The sequence below is a fragment of the Electrona antarctica genome, assembly GCF_951216825.1.
Source record: "Electrona antarctica genome assembly, chromosome: 12".
In the NCBI taxonomy this organism is placed as follows: domain Eukaryota; kingdom Metazoa; phylum Chordata; class Actinopteri; order Myctophiformes; family Myctophidae; genus Electrona; species Electrona antarctica.
This window is the reverse complement of record NC_136793.1, coordinates 28951710-28973602: the sequence shown is the minus strand read 5'-3', so window position 1 is coordinate 28973602 and position 21893 is coordinate 28951710. Positions and strand designations below refer to the sequence as shown.

Sequence of the window (21893 nt, the reverse complement as noted above, 5' to 3'; positions counted from 1 at the left end):
GTGCGTGCGTGCGTGCGTGCGTGCGTGCGTGCGTGCGTGCGTGCGTGCGTGCGTGCGTGCGGCAGTTGTGTTAGGGGTTACAGGGGTGGCACGACAGGCAGCACTTACTCTACTGTGGACTTTTGAATGCTTCAAAACACAGAGTAGTTTAAAATAGTTGCCCCATTTATATATGAAAAACAGAAGAACCTTTATGTGGGGATATCAAATGCTTTCCTATTAATGCTCAACGTTTGTTTGACTTCACTCAACTGGTAATGGAGGTAACAAGGAGCTAAATCGGAACGGTATAAAATGGCGTCCATTTGGTCACATTAGTGTATGCTGTAAAATGAACACGGAGGATTTTTACTGTGTGCTTTTAGCTGGGATGTTCACGTGAACGTCCGTGCGCGGCCGAGCTTCCATCAGGGACCATGCAGCACACAGCAGCTCGTTCATTAAGTAGTCCTCACCGCGGACAGCCTCTCCCCAATCTCCCCATGGGTGAGCCTAATGCCTCATCTCACAGACACCACATTTGCTCACATTAAACAAAGGGACGTGGCGCTCGGCGCAGACATAAAAATCACTGTTGCCTTTTACTTCACCTCTAAAATTGGAGTTTCATCACATGATTTGTGTCAACCCTTTCTTGCCCCCTCAACCTCCATAAATAGCCTTCTGATTTAGATCTTTACACTGGAATTACCACTATTATTGTAAATAGTTGCTGTGGCGGCAGAAACCATGTATGTCCAAAACCCTTAGGTACCTACTTTTCAGGGAAAAGGGAAATGCATTCCACTGCTTCCAATGTCGTTATAATTTTGTCACAAGCGCTTGTCTTGTTGATTCTTTTCATTGGTTTAATATTCATAAAAACCACAGATGGACTTAACCTCTTTCTCTTTAAAAATGCTTTTAAATTTGCAAAAATAGCAGACCTTGTACAACAAAGAATGGCAGCATTTTGGAAAAAAAAGTACAAAAAAAGAGTTCTGCCTGACATCAACAAAATGGCTTCTGATACACTGTAGCTTTTTACAGTAGAATCACATCACTATTAACACCTGTAAACAGTTGCTTCTTATTTAGATATTTATGGAAGAATTACAGAACTATCAACACTATTACTGCAAATGGCTTCTGATGTGGATATTTACCACATAATGTCATACATCATAATGTTACTGTAAATGGCTTATGATGCACTGTAGATCTTTACAGCAGAATTGCATCAATATTAACTACTAATATTGTACTGTGAATGGCTTCTGATTAAGATCTTTACACTAGAATTGCATACGTAGCTATTAACCCACGATTACGGTAAATGACTTATGATATACAGTAGATCCTTACAGCAGAAGTACATCACTATTAACCACTGGTACTGTAAATGGCAGATATTAGATCATCATAGATGACAGTATAAAATGAATTTGTAACGTACGTACTGTAGAATGATGAATGAGTCCAATTAAGGCTGTTAAAGTCAACATATTGCATTAGGTGCATGTATGCATACATACGGTAGGGGCCACCGGGTCAGGTACATACAGTAGGGGCCACCGGGTCAGGTACATATCGTCGCTGTCTGGAAGAATCCTTGTATCTCCAAAATGTGTGCCCTACTGTACTTCGTACATTATAAGAGTGTTGTGGAAAAGTCAGATTACACTCCACACTCAATAGAGTACCGTGTTAATGTATCCATTTCTAACCCAGAGAGCGTACTGTACAATGTATTGGGTTATGTTTGTACTCTAATTGTCTTTGTTTCTTTAGGCTTCGTACAGACATATCAGACGAACATGCTCTGTGCTGTCCGTGTTTCATGGCCGACTCAATGCTTTTCCAATGGAAGTCACGTGGTTTGACCAAACAGTTGTGTGTGATGGGGGGAGGGGGGGCAATCAAACACAAGTGTTTGGTCAAACCATGTGACTTCCATTGGAAAAGCATTGGGGCGGCCATGAAACACAGGCAGAGCACAGCACAGTTGTTCTTTTTGTGCATACGAAGCCTTCCATTTTCTGTCTGTCTGTCTGTCTGTCTGTCTGTCTGTCTGTCTGTCTGTCTGTCTGTCTGTCTGTCTGTCTGTCTGTCTGTCTGTCTGTCTGTCTGTCTGTCTGTCTGTCTGTCTGTCCCATCTGTCTCCATTCCCTCTGGACACTCCACACTCTGCTCTGCTCACCTGCACACCTGTTTCCAGGCCCTCATTAGTCCTGCCAATCTATTCCTCTCACATCATTCCCCCTCGACCAATCAGGCCACCCCCACATTCCACACGGCTGATGATTGCTCCCTCATCAGTTCCTCTCTGTATGTAAATCAGTTCACTCCCTCAGTTCTCTTAATCTTCTTAATTCTGCCAGACTGTAGAACAGTGATTCAGATTCTCAACCTTTTTAAGGTCAAGGACCCCCAGTTTGATATGCATTAGCCCATTTTCTACAACTTGATGTTCAGGCGGCTACAATATGAAGCCTCCACACCTAGATTTCCAGTTTCAAGGCGTCTTGCATATGTGGGCAATATGTCTAATTGTCTATAACATAACATGTGACTTAACGGAAACCTGCCGATGGAGGGTGAAAATCTACATTGTCAGAAATGTGGCATTTTTTCTACAATGCCAAATCCTTATTGAAATCTGAAAGTATACAAATGGAACCAAATGGACCCTTCTGCACACTCTCAGAGTTACAGACATTTAAAGGGTCCTTTTGGAACCCTGGTAGCCACCGAAACCAAATGTTGAGAAACTGTCCCAGAAGGTTGTTACTGTGTTTCATATAGAGCACCGAAGTCTGACGTCAATATCGGTAGAGGGCGCAAATCCACAGGTTCATGTACTTTTTATTTGCATTGTAATCCCCATAGGGGGATTTTAGATCGCCTCATATAAGAACTGTGTTTGAAAAATAAACATAGTCATCCCGGCCGTTTCACTCATATGGATATGAAGAATCAACTGACTGAGAGAAAACGCTATTGTTACTGCTACTGAATTAGTTACATTTTCGCTAGAAACAGACTGTATCATACTAGAATTTCGCGGGCCTTCGGCCCGCTCATCCTAACGCGATGCGTCGCAAATGGGAAGAAGGCAATGGCAACCCATGATGTTTTCATTTATGCATTTGCTTGGAAAGCGCAAAGTTGCCAAGCTGGCTGAGTGGCCCTGTTTGGTTTTGTGTATGTGCGTATGAAAGCGAGCATGGCAAGGCGCAGGAACAGTATACTGTACTGTACTGTACTGTAAGTGTTTGTACTGTACTGTAGTCATGTGTACTGTACTGTACTGTTCTCTGTACTGTTGTATTAGTGTTTTTTTATTATTATTATTATTACATGGATTAATATTCTGATGTACTGTACTGTACTGTTGTCTGTACTGTTGATGTTATAGTTAGTAGTGTTGTGTTATTATTTATTATTATTATTATTATTATTATTACATGGATTAATATTCTGATGTGAGCTTTCTTTCTGTACTGTACTGTACTCATGTGTACTGTAGTGTTCGCTGTATTGTTGATATTGTTGTTGTTATTAGTGTAGTGTTGTGATTTATTATTATTATTATGATTGAAAGAGAGCATGGCAAGGCGCAGGAACAGTATACTGTACTGTACTGTACTCATGTGTACTGTACTGTTCTCTGTACTGTTATTAGTGTTGTGTGCTTATTTATTGTTATTATTATTATTACATGGATTAATATTGTGATGTACTGTACTGTTCTCTGTACTGTTGATATTATAGTTATTAGTATTGTGTTATTATGTTTTATTATGATGATTATGATTACATGGATTAATATTCTGATGTGAGCTTTCTTTCTGTACTGTACTCATGTGTACTGTACTGTGCTGTACTGTTGTTATGATTAGTGTAGTGTTGTAATTGTGTATTATTATTATTATTATTAGCGTTTTGTGGCGTGTGTGTGTGTGTGCCATTTCAGCTGCATCGCGAGGCGATCCAAATTCCCCCCCCGCGCGCACGCACGCACGCACACACCACACACACACACGTGTCTGCAGTGACACTGCGTTGTACACAGCTGTTCTATTTCAGCCTTACTGACTGCCAGAGTGAGTGCTTAACACTGGACGCCAATCATCCAGTGTTAAGCAGTCATCCAGGATTCATAGAACCATAGTTACATACGTGACTTACGTGTTGTGTTGCAGCGCGTTGTTGTTGTTATCCATATATATGCGCGTCGGTTCGTCCCGATTGTACCACGCCAGGGGTCGACGCGGTCGTGTTTGCATGAGTGTAACTGTGTATGTAATCGCGGCGCTGTCCATCCAAGTTAGAATCAGTGTAGAACCTGTGTTGTTGTTCTTCGTCTTCTTCTACTTTTGGTTGCCGGCAGGCTGTACACTGTGTGTGTGTGTGTGTGTGTGTGTGTGTGTGCGCGCGCACGCACGTGTGTGCGTGTGTGCGTGTGTGTGTGTGTGTGCGTGTGTGTGTGTGTGTACCGTGTAACTTCCGGTATTGTTTCCGGAAGTGTGAAAGGTATCACGAAACACACGTGGGTCACGTGGTGGGGTTTTGAGCCATTGGGAAGGGCTGATGTAGTGTTGCCAGGTCCACGTATTGTAAGCGAGTGGTAGTGTGTGAAAGTATAGGCTGTAGGCTGTAGGAAGTCAGCTTTTGCGGCCTTGTTTATATAGACGTGGCAACAATGTTTGACAATGTTGGCGGCGCAGCCAATGAAAAGAGTGGAATCACGGGATGCAGTGTTGCCAGGTCCGCGAATTGTAAGCGAGTTGTAAGTAGCGTGTTGAATGGCATTTTTTCTGGGCTTGTTTTCATAGACGTGGCAACAAATTAGGCGGGGGTGTCGGTGCTTGTGGCGTGTTTGTGTTTATTATTTATATTGATATTGTTTGCGAGTGTGGACGGGAGCCGGCTGTAGTGGCAGTGCAATGACAATTTGTACGCGCGTGATGTGGAGTGTGGCCGTGCGGCGCGACATGAGGAGATAGGGAACCAACGACGCGGAGGGTAAGTCTGTGACGTGTTAGTGTGTTGTTGCAGTGTGTGTTGCAGCGTGTTGCAGCGTGTCAGTGACGTAGTAGCTGGTGCCTTTTGTTCCTGTCCTGGGGACACCTTTTGGGGACACCTTTTCAATTGTATATAAGATATGAGTGACTGACTGTCGCAAACAATACAGAGACACTTCTCTGACAATAACGCAGAGACAGCTTGTTTATTTTTGGACCTGACCACAATGCTTATATGAAACGATTTTAAGATGACCCCATGTTATTCTCCATAGAGAAATTACTTCCGTGAACCATGGGATGAGCGAGTGACGTCAGGACTTTGGCGGTGGCGCTCTATTGTTTTACTCTGTGTTGCTTGCCTTGCCTTTTCACAAGCATTTTACACAAGCACCTACACTCTCAGAGTTAAACTAGAAAAAGTGCCCTTCTGGGCACAGGTCTCCACCAGGAGGATAGGAGTGTGTGTGATGTTTGGCAAAATGTCTTGCAACAATTTTCTTCATTTTGTTGAGGAAATGCAGAGCCAGATCACTCATAGCATCTCTGAGGATAGAATTCTGGATGAGCAGGACATGTGCAGCATTTTGTACAAAACGGGCTACTCCTGAAAACTTTGGAAGGCAATCTTAGCCAATCAGTGTAGAATCTGAGAAATCCAACAGGCTCGTCTTGACCAGATGACTACAGAGATCATGTGTACCGATTTGCGTGAGATTTGGATGAAATCTGTGTGACTAACATAAAGAATGTTTTGCAACAGTTTTGCAGAAATCGGCCTCATGGTGGCGCTATAACCGGCAGATGTGGAGGGATGCAGGGAATTTTTTTTCTCCATGGCCTCTAGGGAGTGTGCATACATAAGTTGTATACAGATCGATGCAGTTATAGGTAAAAACAGGAATTGGCCTGTTATAGCGCCACCGTGAGGCTGATTTGGGGGGAAAATAGTGGTATGTCGTCCTCGGCCTAGTGGAAATGTGTGTGTATAATTTCATGGAAATTGGACACTGTGTTTGTGATTTGTGGCATTTTGTTCGAAACGGACCAATCATGTGAGCTTTGGAAGCCAATCTTAGCCAATCAGGATGGAAGATGGGAAATTGTGCAGATCCGTGTTGATCACATGACTATGGAGATAGTTTATACCGAATTGTGTGATGTATGGATAAAATGTGTACGAGTTATCTACATAAATGTGTTTTGTTATAGCGCCTCATGGTGGCGCTATAACAGACTGTTGAGGAATATTTGGGGCAGAGGTTCGTTGTTGGCATCCAGGGAGTGTGTGTGCACAATTTGGCATGGATGGGGCCAATGGTGCCGGAGATTAGCTGATAACGGACGGACGGAAGGACGGACGGAAGGACGGACACATGGACGGAGTGCAAAACATACTCTCTCCCCATGCCTTCGGCCTGGTGGAGACAATGAACACTGAGGATTCTGCTGTGTACAGGGTGGGGGAAGAGGGTGGTGCAAAAGATCATTAGCAGTGTGAGGTCCCAGGGTCACTCATTATAGCTAAGGGGCGGCACATAATGTGCATGGTGTAGCATGGTGGTGGGGGGGGGGGGGGGGGGGGGGGGGCAGGTCCCCTGGGAGTCATTTGGTAAAGAGGAGGGGATGAAAGGCTGCTGAAATAGAGGGGCAGAAGGGAGGGAGGGGAAAGGAGAGAAGGTATAAGTGGGGTCAGGTCCTGACCCAACACAGTTAATAGACATAGACCTGATGTTTAACCTGGTGGATGGAGAAGGGGGGGCTCAGTGGTGGGATGGGTGGAGGTTGCCTGGGGCAGGTCGACACAAATACAATACATTGTTGCTTTTCACTGGCTGGGTTAGTGACAGGAACACTTACGCTAGATCGACCTCACGGTGTCGTGTCACTTCAGCTTGCTGGGTTGTGGCAGTGTTCCCCAGTTCTCCCCCGCCGGTTCTCAATGTGGGGCTTCCCCAGGGGTCCTTGAAGGGGTCCCCAGCTAAATGATTGATCGTTAGGAACCAAATGGACCATTTCGGTTCAGTCAAATCGGGGCCTGTGGCCTAATGTAGGCCTATATGAAATTGGGGGGGGGGGGGCTTGAAATGAAAAACGAGTATCACTGCCCTAGTTTCTGTGGTATGTTGTATTTTGTGCTCTTTGGTCCACAAATGTCTGAGCATGGATATTTATAAAGAGCTGAGCACTGGTTATTCAAATCAACAGATGCACAGCAATACAACAAATTTAGCGTTGACGCACCAGTTGTATTTCAAGACCATGAGCTACAGTATTAGATGCAGTATAACAGACAGATTTGAGTGATTGCATTTGGATATTGCTCACTTGGCACCTTTGCCTGCCCTGGAAGAGGTCCCCTCGTTTGTGGTCCTTGCTAAGTTTCTTCCTTTTCTTCAAGGGTTTTGTCTGGGGAGACTTTCCTTGCCTGACTGGGTCTAAGGACAAGGCGTTGTTTTGTTTTATTTTGTGAAGTGTGGGCCTGTAAATTCCTTTAAGACTGTAACTGTGTTTAGGGGCAATACAAATCAACAAATCAATTGACGTGAGAGAGCATGATGGGGAGAAACATCCCATGAAGCGTGTGACCCAGGTTTCAAACTCTAATGCTGAGTATGTTTTATACATTAGCCCCGACAGCTCCCTAGGCATTCCACTCTCTTATTGCCGTTACACCAATGTCACTGCGAGAGCCAAAGGGGATGAATTTTATGACAAGGCCGGAGCTGGGGCTGAGTTAAAAACGATAGGTAACTTGGTGAGTGACTGTATTGATCTGTCTGAGGCTCTCTGGGTATACCTAAGACAGTCTGAAGCCATTTACTGCTGCATGCTGCCAAGGGCGATGGATGTAGTGAGGCTATTATGGGATTTAAGGACATCACGGCCTGTCAGTCAGTCTGTTAAAACAGATTGGCTGTCTCGTGCCTTGGTTAGACACAGCAAGTACTCTGGGTTCCAGGAGGAGTTGTTAGCAAATGATGGATTTTAAGTTCCAAAAGGACGTTATTGACTGTCTTGCACCAGAGCTTTTCTTCTTAATCCAAGGCATAATGCCTCTGTAGCCTCACAACAACATGGATTCATTACCTGTCTCAAGTACAGTTCAGCAGCGATGACAGGCATTCTACAATCTAAGTGCTTCTCAATCTCAGAAACATGACTGATATTTAGGAACCAAACTGGACGCGCGCTGTGTACATTCTCAGAGTTAAATTATTAACAGTGTTGTAGAATGTGGATTTTACAGTGTAGAATGTGGTCATTGCCAAATTATAATGGGTACAGTTTTTTCACATTAGTTGAACTTCATCTCATTTTCTGATGTGTTATATGCCTTTAACTAAGCAATGAGCCTTTTAACAAAGCAGCGGGAGAAGAAGGTTAATGACAGTGTGAGTAGAATGCTTAGACAGAGTTGTATGCTCTGGGCCAGAGTGGAGATAGATGTGAGGGACATCCTGCCCCTGCTAACCCCTAAGGCAACTCTGACCTCTGATGGCACTTTGCAATGTGCGTGTATGCACGCACGCACACACGAATGCGCGTGCACACGCATACACACACACACACGCACACACAAAAATGCATACACGTAAGACTGCAAAGCTCTAGCAAAAAGACACATGCATACACACATGCGTGCGCGGCTGCGTGCACACACAAACACACACGCAGCACTTGTAACCTGAGCCCCATGGTCTCTAAACGTCGCTTTCACCCCGCTGAACACAGGAAGTCATCTATTGATCCAAAGAAAGAGCAATGGAGGGAAAAGAGAGAGGAGAGAGAGAGAGAAGGCAAGAAGGAGAGGAAGAACAAGAGCAAGAGGGTGGTGTTGGTGCAAATGATGGAAATGATGAAAGAATAGGAAAGAACTGAAGGAAACTAAAAAGTAAGGTGTTTCTGAGCATTAACAGAGTGTAGTCTGGTAAAGCGATTAAGAAATTGAACAAACAGAGAGAAGTGCTGAGGAGCATGTTTAATAGGGCATGGATATACAGTATAGACTGATGAGAACGTGTATGCAGTAGAAGGATGGGTGGATGGATGGTTGGGTATAGACTGATGAGAACGGGTATGCTGTAGAAGGATGGGTGGATGGATGGTTGGGTAAGATTAGACTGATGAGAACAGGTATGCAGTAGAAGGATGGGTGGATGGATGGTTGGGTATAGACTGATGAGAACGGGTATGTAGTAGAAGGATGGGTGGATGGATGGTTGATATACAGTATAGACTGATGAGAACGGGTATGCAGTAGAAGGATGGGTGGATGGATGGTTGATATACAGTATAGACTGATGAGAACGGGTATGCAGTAGAACGATGGGTGGATGGATGGTTGGGTAAGATTTCCTTTACACTGCAGTTAACTAAATGGTTGTCAGAAGATCTGCATGAATGGGCTTGTACAAGCCAAACCTCCTCCTGTTTGGGTTAATGCACATGCAGGCCTATCAAATTCTCCATTGTCTATACTCTTAGTCTATAGTATAGACAATAGGGAATTCCATTTTTTTACCTGTATAGGATGATGGTATAGACTCAAGTCTATATACCATCAGCCAATACAGGTTAAAAAAAACTGTTTCTTCTTTGTGTTTCAGTTTGCCACTTGTCTGTTGTTCTGTCTGTTCGTCTTGTTCCCTCCTTTCTAGCCTGTATTCATGTCTCCTCCAACTAAACTATCATACACTATATTTATTTTTGTGACCGTAGGTCGCAGATTACTATGAAAACCTGCAAAACCTATCGCTCCGGCCCGGACGGTTAACTCAACCGTCTGGTTGAGTTAACTCAACCGTCTGGTTAACTCAACCGTCTGGTCAACCGTCTGGTTGAGTTAACCGATCGACTCCCGATCCCGACGGCCTTTGCCACGTGTCTTCCCCCCATCTCTCTCCCCATTTCCTGTCAGAGTACTTTCAACCTATCAATAAATGCAGAATAAATATCTTAAAAAACCTGTCGTTCTGTCGCTCCGTTAGTTACGCCACCATATATGACTGTCAGTCCATCACGCCTGACACGTCACGTGACATCCCCACCGTGACACGTCACACCACCATATATGGCCGTCAGTCCATCACACCTCGTGACACGCTCCATATATGGCCGTCTCCATATATGAAGATCACGACACTGACCTCATCAAACCCTGGATAGCCATACATGGAGAAGACTGGATCATCACCTAGATTTACATACTGTATATGGAGCCGGCCAGAAACTCTACATCTGACCTCAAACCTCAAACCCTTAGATCTCCATATATGGAGCTGACCTGTTCTGACATTCCATATGGCGACCCGTCCTTCCACTTCGATGTCTCCCTTTTGACTGATACCTGTCCATTCAAACTCTAGACGGGCCCCCAACAGGCCCGAAAATGAAGGCCCGGCCCTACCTGGGCCCTCATCAAACCCTGTACACTCAAGACATTGCCCCCGCTGCCACCCTTAGATATCCATATTTGGAGCTGATCCTGTTCTGACATTCCATATGTTGATCTGACCTCATCAAACCCTGTACACTCAAGACATGCTTCATATATGGCCAGTAAAGAATTCATTCCATATGTTGATCTGACCCCCCATGCCAAAGCGCCAGCGCTCGCCCAGCAGTCTTTTCAGCCCCTAGTTTTGAGGCTCTATATGGCATTTTGTCAGTCCAGCAATACATCTATCCACCACTTTAGACCCAAACAATGTACATCCATTATCTATACTACTGGGGGGATGCAGTGGTGTAAACAGTAATCACATTTTGTACTAAAAGTATCAATAGTACAGTGAAATATATAAAAAACTATGTTACTTACAAGTAATCCAAATTTACTTGAGTAACAGTAGAAAAGTATTGGCATCAAAATATACTTAAACTACAAAAAGTTAAAGTAAAAACTTGTGTTATTTCTCGGACTGGCGATGTGGCCAGGAGAGGTTAGATTAGGCTGAATATAGAAGGTGTATTGCAGAGGGTTTGAGGGGGCCCCCGACACATGACCGTCACTTCCTCCTCCCGTCACTGATGGGACTGCTGCGTAGTTTGGGTAGCGGGGCAGCGGGCGAGAGGGGAATTCTTTCAACAGAAAATGCTACATTTCAGTTCAGGACGAGAGGGTACTTTTCTCCGACGGTCAAAACAGCATGGGGCTAGAGCCCCCTTTATGCATTTGAGTATATCATTTCTTTACTAGCAATGTGAGCTGCTGCTCTAGTCTGTGCACATGACATTTTGCGACTCGACTCTCAAGCCGTCGGCCCGGGCCCTTCCTCTGCCTGCTACCGAGAGAGACACTCCTTGAGGAACCGAGCCGAGGCGAGGAAGCCAGACGTGCCGCTTGCGGCCGCGACGTGCACGTTTGTGTGTGTCATTGACTCACTGAGGACTGAGGAACAGGCAGGCACCTGCTCCAGCAGCAAATGGAGGCAGAGAGAGGGAAAATGAAGAAAAATTAGGGTTTTATCTCTGGCGCCTGTCAACACAATTTGTCCCCAAATCACCAGCAATACTAGCTAGATTTGTCACTAGAAGCTTTTCACTAATGAAGTCGCTAGGGGGGTCTAGAAAGTAGCTAAAAATAGCGACAAATCCGCTAAGTTGGCAACACTGATTGCAGGTCCATCATTTATGAATGTTGACTAACCTTTAAGAGTAGTGTACTGCACTGCACAGCACACAGCACAATGGCATACTGATAACTTTCACAGTGGCATGGAAAGAAAGCCTCAGGAACATAATCTTTCCCAAGAGCAAACTGATGTCCTTATGCGGGAGGTGCAGAATCGTCAACAACAAAGCTACAGCACATCAAACATACCGCCAAGAGCGGATGATGTAAATTTATCTTGGGAGGAAATAACAAATACAGTTAATATGTCTGGCACTGGTCGTGTGAGAAGTGTTTTTATCACAGTTCTTAAGCCCAATTCATATTTTCCAACTATGTGGACTCCTGCACAATTACTGCTGTGCAGCTAGCCCTGGTCCAGTGCTTACTCGCTCTACTCGCTGTAAGCACTGGACCAGGGCTACTGTGCAGCCTTCCTAGGCGACGGCTGCTCAGCGTCTTGCTTACATTATAACAGACCCAGAGCAGATGTCCACCTATGAGGTGAGGTCATGTGTTGTGTCTGTGTGTATACCTGTCCAAGAGTAACTGTCTATGAGAAATGTTGTTTATAAAAATTGGTCTTGTACACTCTCTGACTATATGCTTACTACACAATTAAGCAAGAAATGGTTCAATGATGTCTGGTAATGAATCAAACAGAACCAATATGTGTAATAATATCTAGTTGACCAATCAGTAAAACTGTTATGAAGAACAGTTTGTTGGAGCATTGAAAAACCTGAAAAGGCTATTAATCCTTTGATACTGTATCACATCCCCGGTTATATTGTGCACCTGTTTAACAATAATATGCACACGCAAAACAATTACTTTGTACTGTATTCTTATATCAAATTCCACATTTTTCCTGTAAAACAAATATGATGGCTGCTTACAGTGAAAACAACCAATTTCAACCAATAATTACGATGACAGCTACCCATGAATTCAACTGTAATTGTAATACGTTTGTTATGATAAGCCCAACTTTCCACATTCAAATCAAATTCCTCCCAACATTATATCCCACCTGCCTATCCTGTTTCACTCGAAAATACATCACAATATTACAGAGCTTACTATCGAAATGCCATTTCTTCTTGTTTTTAACCATTTAGCCATGCATGGGTGACAAAAGAATGCTAAAAAGCAAAATATGTTTTCCAGCTTAACAAACCTAATATATTGTATCATGTTGTATTGTATGTATGTGATTTTCGAGACGGTGTGCTCGAGATGGTCCAGGCAGGCGGACACCGGGCGGCAGATTGTGTAAATTGTGTTCCTCGCCTCATGTCAAACCACCTGCCCCAAAATAGGGCCCTTAGCCTTGTTTATAATCAATCAACCCATGTTCACTTCATGACATATAGCATGAGACCATGCATGCAGTCACTTCTTCTGAAAACATACCAAGGTGGTGAGGGAAGAGGAGCGAGGAGGGACACAGGAGAGGAGGATTGTCAATGCACAGTGATTCATAACCTTTTTAATTTCAAGGACACACAGTTTGAGATGCATTAGGCCATGGACCCACATTTGACATGATCTTTTCCATTTGACATGATCTTTTCTTTTTCTTTATTTATCTCTGGAACCAGAAAACAAACAGTAAAAAACTGTGTTAACTCTGATAATGTACAAATAGTAAAACAACAGTCTGGGGTTGCAGACTCTTAACTATCAATACTTTGTCCCATGTTGGGAACTACTGTAGTCCACTAATGGTGAATGAATGTACAGTACTGTAGGTTAATTGTCACTGGTACTGTACAACCATTCATTCACCAGTGATGGACAACCATAGCAAGAACCTTGCCACCAAGTATAGATTCACTCTTTACAATTGAATGTAGGGCGTACTGAAATAGTGCAGAACTCTCCACTGGAACTCAAACTATAACCAAAACGTACTGTAGGCTACAGTATACTATGAAAGTGAATTAACCTGACCCTCAGCCACAACATTTGTATTCATGAATATAATAGGAGAGACACACTTAATCCAATGAGGCTAACTGTTCATTTACATTCATACAACTAGTAGCCGAGGGTAAATGTAGGTCACATAGTATCCTTTTAATATAATACAGTGTAACCACCACTCATCAGCTTAATTACTATTCATACTATACCCAGTGTATCCACCTCCTCAGCTACAGTTTCAGAGTTTAATTTACACTAAGGATTTCACTGGTGTAGGACAGGTGCTAACATGACATTGATATTATACGTATGTTCACAAAAACACTTCAGTTGTTGGATTTGTAAAGGGCCCTTCCAACACGTCAAACCTTTCGTAGCATAAAGGTGACACTCGGGGGTTGACAGTGGGCTGTACTGTGTTTAAAGGACAACTTATTCTTTTTTTACAACCAAGGTTGTAATTTATATTGGAAATTATGACAGCCAGTTTCTGCTGTCAAAATATGACTCCCCAGTCAAAATACCTATGTGTTTTCTGGGCCGTGGCTCAGCAGTCCAGGCACCTTGGCTGGTAATCCAGTCTGGCAGTGATCCCGACGGCCTTTACTGCATGTCACTCCCCCATCTCTCTCCCCAATTTCCTGTCAGCCTACTGTCTGTCCCTCTATACAAAATATAAAATAAAGGCGGAAGCCGCATAAAAAAAACATTTAAAAAAAAAGAAATTTTAATGTATTAAAAAAAGAAAAAAACCTATGTGTTTTAAATAGACAGTAGTGCTTTCTAGGGTATGATTTGTGGCCCTAAAAATGAATACAAAATCAATATCAACATCTTAATACTGTCCAATACTTAGATAGGGAAATTATGACAGGCAGCTGCTGCTATCAAAATATGTAAAAAAAACTCACTGTGTTTGAAAAAGACACTCATGCTTTCTAAGGTGTGATTTGGGGCCCTAAGGATGAATACAAAATGAATATCAACATCCTAATACTGTCAAATAATTAGATAGGGGGGGGGGGATTATGACGGGCAGTTTCTGCTGTCAAAATGTGACTCATTAAGAGACATTTTGTGTTTAAAATAGACACATTTCTTTCATTTAATGAAAAAAATGTAACACTCATCTTTTACTTTCTCTAATAACAACCTAAAACTGCCTGTAGAGGCAGGGGCGGTTGAGCGGACGAAGGACAAGAGGACGCCACGCTTTGTCAGAGCAGCCTGATCTTATGAATCATATGAAAACACAGCATCCCTGTTTGGGTCAACCTCAAGTGAACATAATAGAAGCTATTAGTAGATGCTTAGAAGTTTAAAGTCCTTGGAAGAGGAAAGCCCTTTCTCCAAGACCTCACAACACGTTATGCTGTGACTCAGGCTTAAGGTTTCATTTACTGTGTCCAGAAAAGAGAAGTAATCAGACACCTAAAAGCTCTTGTACTGCTAGATGAAAGAGACACATCACACAGAACGGACACCATTGAACAATTTCTTTATTGAAAATATACCCTTTTTATCCTCCTCAATAACCAAGTCTTTTTTCAACTGAGCCTTTCAAGCATACTTTAAAGCAGGGGTCTGCAACCTTTTTGAAACAAAGTGCCATGTTTTTAGTTTCTAGATAGTCAGTGTGTCACTTTAATGACACCACAACATATATAATATAACCTTTTCCCTTTTTAAATATTCTTTCACATTGTTATAATGATCATTCGACTCAGAGCATAGGCCTCCTATCTCCCTCCCCAGTCAGAGTTCAGAGTTTTAATGAATGTAGAATTATGTGCAGGATGTAATTTACATACAAATATGAGTATACAAATTCATTTATTTGACTACATTTTTTTAATTGTTTATTTACCGGTAATTGGGTTTTTTTCATGCCAGTGTGCCAGTGATCACCCTCCTTTGTGCCAAGGTTGGCACCATAGAGTATATAAAAGGATAGAGACTGAACTGGCGCGAAGCTCCGCCCCCCCAGTTATTCATGTTAGTGAAAGTTGCTCAGTGGCGTTTTGAAGCACCCGGAAGACTGCCGGAAGTACCGTCTCAGAACGTCTACTTCCGCATTTGACCACCAAATTTTGGTGGTCAAATGCGGAAGTGCAACCGAGTGCTCAATGTTAAAGCCCAGCTGCACGGGGTTTCCCGGTCATGAATCCACGGGTCCGCCTGTAGTCCCTCCTCCTACCCCTAGGGCCCAGAGCTTCAACGTTGAATAGTCTCACTGGCCCCTTGGTTGGCACCAGTGCCAAAGGTTGCCTACCCCTGCTTTAAAGCCACAATGCACAATTTATGGAAGGATGATATCATGGCCAACCAAAGCAACACCAAAGCTGTGGTAATGTCCTTGGTGAGTGAGGTTTGTCTATGCTGTATGTGTGCTACATGTACGGCTAGTAACGAGCTCGAGATTATGCTTGTGTTGTTTTTATTTTGTCCTCCCTGTTGAGAGGTATAAAAGTTTCAGTTTCCGTGCAATTTCTTAAGATCTATTGTTACTTTAAAATGTGAATCGAGGCTTTAAGAACTGTGCTTCTATAGAGCGTCACAGTCCCGCCCCCGACGAGCGGCCTGGAAGAGAATTTTCAATAGAGGTTTCAGCAAGTATTTGATTAAATATCTTTAAGCCTCGGACAAAGCCAACTCAGATCATGACGAATCATGACAATAAACAACATTTCTTGGGCCGAACAAATAATTAGAAAGAAGAAAAAAAGGGCATGGTACAACACCTTTTTTGTTGTTTTTCTTCTTTCGAATTATTTGTTCGTTACAAAAAAATGTGTTTATTGTCATAATTTGTCACGATCCGAGTTGGCTTTGTCCGAGGCTTACAGATCTTAAATACTTTTTGAAATATCTATGGGAAAAATGAATGGGAAATTCTCTTCCGGGCTGCTCGTCGTCATGAAAGGGGCGGGACTACAACGCTCTATTAGGTAGGCCAACGGATACCGAATGGAGTAAAAAAAAAAGTGAGGTACTGAAATGCATATCTCTCCTCTCTTTACACTGAAATGCATGTCTAACACAATTGCACAACATTCACATAAAAGAGGCACTTGGCAATGGATAATTCAATGAGAATATAACAAGAAGAATATTGCATATTTGAGCATAGAAAGGCATAAAAAGTGGCAAATAAAACAAGGATAAACAGAAAAAGAACACTCCAGTTCAACTAGATTCTATTGTCTTACTTCCCAGTGTTAGATTTTCTTCTACTGTACTTTTCTCAAGCTTAAGTAGGCTACTTTACAATAGACTTTACAATGGTAAATTACACATTACCTCTATAAAACTAAAATATTTACAAATATGTGCAAAACATTTCAAACAAATCAACCCCAACAAACCTACCACCTCCTGTAAAGCAAAACGGCCATAATGTTCTATATGAAAACAACTGCTACATGTATGCTCCTCACTGTGGCGTATTGGACAGTATTTTACTCAGTCGTAGTAGATTAATGAGCCTTAATGATCTGATCAGTGATCACATGTGTGGTGAACATCCTTTGCATTTTACTCAGGGCACAAACCATTATTTTCTGCGCTATTAAAGTGGTATATCTGACTTTGACCATGAATCTATAGCTGTTAGAGAGAGACAGCTTGCACATTGTAGTCTTTTTTTGTTTAATCTACAAATGAGCTTTATGAATAAATATGATCTGTACGTTCTGTATGTTAATTCTGTATGTTAATTCCCCTTAGGGGGGGTTGTTGTATCGTGATAAACCCTATTCATAACTTAAGTTATATTCAATAATGCTAACCATAGCCATAAACAATTAAGGTTCTACTGCATTGTGCTGTAATGTGTAATGTGCTGTAATGCCGTAAATGTTTCAGGTAAAGTGTCTTGTGTCTTAAACCAGCGAAAGTGGGTCTGCAAATAATTTGCAAAACACTAACATTTAAATGATAATATAACTAGTAATAACTAGGGTTGTTCCGATCCGATCACGTGATCGCAAATCGGGGCCGAACACGTCATTTTCAAATGATAGGAATCGGATCGGGAGCAAAAAACGTGATGGGGACATTCCTAGTATCAATATTGGATATTGTCTGTGATTTTGGATATTGCACTATTGTGATATGGCATAAGTGTTCTATAAAAATATAAATATCGGATCGGGAAAAATTGGTATCGGCAGGTACTCAAAATCAAATGATCAGAATCGGATCGGGAGCAAGAAATGTGACCAGGACATCCCTAATTGCGACCGTAGGTCGCAGATTACTATGAAAACCTGCAAAACCAGTCAGTCCGTATGGCCGCCAGTCCGTCACGCCACCATATATGGCCGTCAGTCTGTCACGCCTCATGACACGTTCCATATATGGCCGTCTCCATATATGAAGATCACGACAGTGACCGCATCAAACCCTGGATAGCCATACATGGAGAAGACTGGATCATCACCTAGATCTGCATATATGGAGCCGGCCAGCAACTCTACATCTGACCTCAAACCCTCAGATCTCCATATATGGAGCTAACCTGTTCTGAACTTCTGACATTCCATATGTTGATCCTCCCCACCCGTCCTTCCTCTTCGATGTCTCTCTTTTGACTGATACCTGTCCATTCAAACTCTAGACGGGCCCGCCCCAAAGTTATTAGTGCAGCCACGCCCGGTAGCCGGCGAAAACTAGAGTTCTCAACAAGCCCTCATCAAACCCTGTACACTCACGACACTGCCCCCGCTGCCACCCTTAGATCTCCATACAGTATATGTAGCTGACCTGTTCTGACATTCCATACAGTATGTTGATCTGACCTCATCAAACCCTGTACACTCAATATATGGCCAGTACAGAATTAATTTCATGTGTTGATCTGACCCCCCATGCCAAAGCTCCAGCGCTCGCCCAGCAGTCTGCCGTCACCCAGGCGGATGTGTGCATGCGATTTCGCCCTTTAGGGCGAGGTCGCTTCTCGCCCCCCCGGGCGTCTTACTGGTATTAAAATTTGATAAATAAACTACGTTAGTTCCATTGATCCAAGATGGAACACAATCAACTGATTGACTTATTCGGCTTCCGTTGTCAGTGGTCAGATGGGTGGGCCTTCCATTATTTTCAAGTGTGCCCAAGGCCCCAAGAAAAGGTTGAGAAAGGTCAAATAATCTGTAATTTCTCTACCTTCCCCTGAATTCAAATGACCATTCACGACTGGAGAACCTGAGGAACTGTCTTACAGACATTAAATATTGGATGACACAAAACATCCTGAAGCTGAACGACAGCAAATATGAAATCGTCGAATTTGGATGGCAGATCCAGAGCGATCTAGGGGCAGGCAACCTGTCTTCCCGGGGTGCTCTTTTCGGCTCTGATTTTAAAATTGATAAACAGATAAATGTAGTAGTCAAATCAAGCTTCTTTCACCTATGCTCCATAGCAGAAATTAAGCCATTCCTCTCCATCCTTCATGCCCTCATAACATCCCGTTTAGACTATTGTAATTACTGCGATCAGCTGCGTATGTATGTATGTCGGTGTACTCCACCTGCCAATAAGGGACCACTGTTCTTGATGATAACTAAAGTACTTTTCAAGGTTGGTATAAGGTTAACGAGAGCTCTAGCTCTAGCAGAGAGCTCTAGGATTCAGAGCAGCAGTTGTACCCAGACAGCAGAGAGCTCTAGGATTCAGAGCAGCAGTTGTACCCAGACAGCAGAGAGCTCTAGGATTCAGAGCAGCAGTTGTACCCAGACAGCAGAGAGCTCTAGGATTCAGAGCAGCAGTTGTACCCAGACAGCAGAGAGCTCTAGGATTTAGAGCAGCAGTTGTACCCAGACAGCAGAGAGCTCTAGGACTCGACAGCAGTCATAGATTTTCGTCCTACACATTCCCACATTCCCATTGACAATGAATGGAGAATGAACGTCATATGTGGACGAGCAAATCGGCATGTTACGTCATGATGATGTACGATGATAAGAGCGCCCCTCACTTCACACGGGTGTGATTTTTTTACTACTGTTTGTATTTGTTGTGCTGATGAAATGTTCTGTATAGCACTTTGGTACAACAAAAGTTGTTTTTTAAATGAGCTTTATAAATCAATGTGATTTCATTTAAACCCTTATTACCCAGTTACCCTGTTAAACCACTTAAATGCTATTATACTTCATTGACCAGGGTTCCCCAGGGGTCTGTACTTGCCCCCTCCCCCCCCACACACACACACACACACCAAATATATTATTTGTATTTATTTGCTGAAACAGCTCTAAACATTGGACCTATGACATGCCAGAATATGAACAAACATATTCTTAGCCAACTCTCTCTCCCTATGTGTGTGTGTGTGTGTGTGTGTGTGTGTGTGTGTGTGTGTGTGTGTGTGTGTGTGTGTGTGTGTGTGTGTGTGTGTGTGTGTGTGTGTGTGTGTGTGTGTGTGTGTGTGTGTGTGTGTGTGTGTGTGTGTGTGTGTGTGTGCGTGCGTGCGTGCGTGCGTGCGTGCGTGCGTGCGTGCGTGCGTGCGTGCGTGCGTGCGTGCGTGCGCGAATTCGTATGTACGTACGTGTACGTGTGTATGTGCACACAAGTGGGTTAGTTTGGAGTAGCGTGCACACATCATGGTCAAATATGATGTACATGTGATGTTACTGTAGGCTGAATGTGCACTTATTCTTTTACACGAGCATAAAATCATTTATTTATGCTTGCATCTGGGAAGTTAATCAATTAACTGTTTCCATAATGCACATTGGGATGTACAAAACGGTATCGTTTCATTTACAAAGTACAAAGCTAATTATGTTAATGATGTGTGTCTGATTAATGACAGTCATTGTCTTCCCATACTGTATATTGTTGTTGTTGGGCAGAAACCTCTTACTGCATCTCCACATTTTAACCTTGGTTTGTGTTCGCAAATTAACGCCCCAACCTGATCATATACTACAGCGTTACACAAAAGCATCAAAAATTGCATATTTGCAAGCTCGAAACGCAACGCGACTCGATGCGTTTTGAGCATGCAGATCTGCTACTGTTGAATTTGAATCCTGAAAAGTAACAGTTTTGGACATGCATGGCTTCCACCCGACAGAGACCATATGCACAGGCATGTGTCGATGTCTGTGAGGCTACGTATATAAATGCATTAAAACAAGTTCATTAATACAATGGTAGTCTTTTTTTTCAATCTACAAATGAGCTTTATGAATAAATATGATGTGTACATGAATGTTTGTTCACTGCATTTGTGTGTGTGTGTGTGTGTGTGTGTGTGTGTGTGTGTGTGTGTGTGTGTGTGTGTGTGTGTGTGTGTGTGTGTGTGTGTGTGTGTGCATGTGCGTGTGCGTGTGTGTGAAAATTCCATTCATAATGGTCCTTGGCTGCACATGTGTACATGTATGCTATCGTAAATATACGAATAGCTCTGAATTCATACATGCATGCATGAATGCAACTGTGTGCATGTCTACATGTGTCTGTCTGAAAAGCGGAGTGCCATGGTGGGGGGGTCTCCTATGAATAATTTAACACAGCGTCTCAATAAATGATACCATGTACAGGTGCATGTGGGTGTGTGTGGACGACGTGCACGTGTGTGCACCAACAATAGCTTGAAGGCTACATGAGGCCACACAAAGCTGCCAACATGTTGCACTGCATCGAGAAAAACTGAACACCCACTTCAAGCATGGCTGAGCAGCTTCCCATCTTGCAGGGTGTAGAATACATGCTGTTCTAAAAAGAGTACTGATTGAAAATAATAATATAATTATAGAACTTCAACATAATGCTATATTGAAATTGTGTGCAATAGTATACAGTTAGGGAATTTACCCTGCTGCTTCTGGTGTAAAAAAACCCAATTGTTTTCAAGATTTTTAGGAGACTATTCAATCACTTACCAAGTCAACTTCCATGCATGATTTATATTTTTGAGAAATAGGCTCTTGTAGCCTCTATCAGCAATATCTCCATATCCGTGCAAATCAGTGGCATTTGAAACCGAATGCTATAGGGGGTTCAGCGGTGTGCGTGCAAGAGTCACTAGGTACAGTAGGTGCAGTTTGTGTGTGTGCTTGCGGGGGATGATGTGTGTGTCTCTATTTGGAGAAGATGTAGGTTAATGGCTGTGTCTGTCCTCCTGGACTAAATAATTCATCCAGAGGGAGGCTTTTATGCGTCTCCAAAGGCCTCCTCTGATTGGTTAATTGGACTGTTATATTCTAGTGCTCCACCTAGCCCTTCTACCTTAGAGGTTCATAATGGACACTATTCACATGGCAGACTCCTATATGTTTGTAGTATACTACAGTATATCCTGATTCCTGGCCATCAGTTTCCATTGTTGATTG

General features: G+C 42.9%; 1 protein-coding gene across 1 annotated transcript in view; it reads right to left on the bottom strand.

Annotated features, from left to right (window-relative positions):
• Positions 1-4303, bottom strand: part of LOC306934369 (BDNF/NT-3 growth factors receptor-like) — a gene marked incomplete at both ends in the record, with an annotated part of 54872 nt that extends 50569 nt beyond the window's left edge. The window contains one exon of the mRNA XM_079516938.1: positions 4171-4303. Within this exon, the coding sequence (XP_079373064.1) occupies positions 4171-4303 (133 nt within the window). The remainder of the gene's footprint in view (positions 1-4170) is intronic.
• Positions 4304-21893: the final 17590 nt, after the last annotated feature.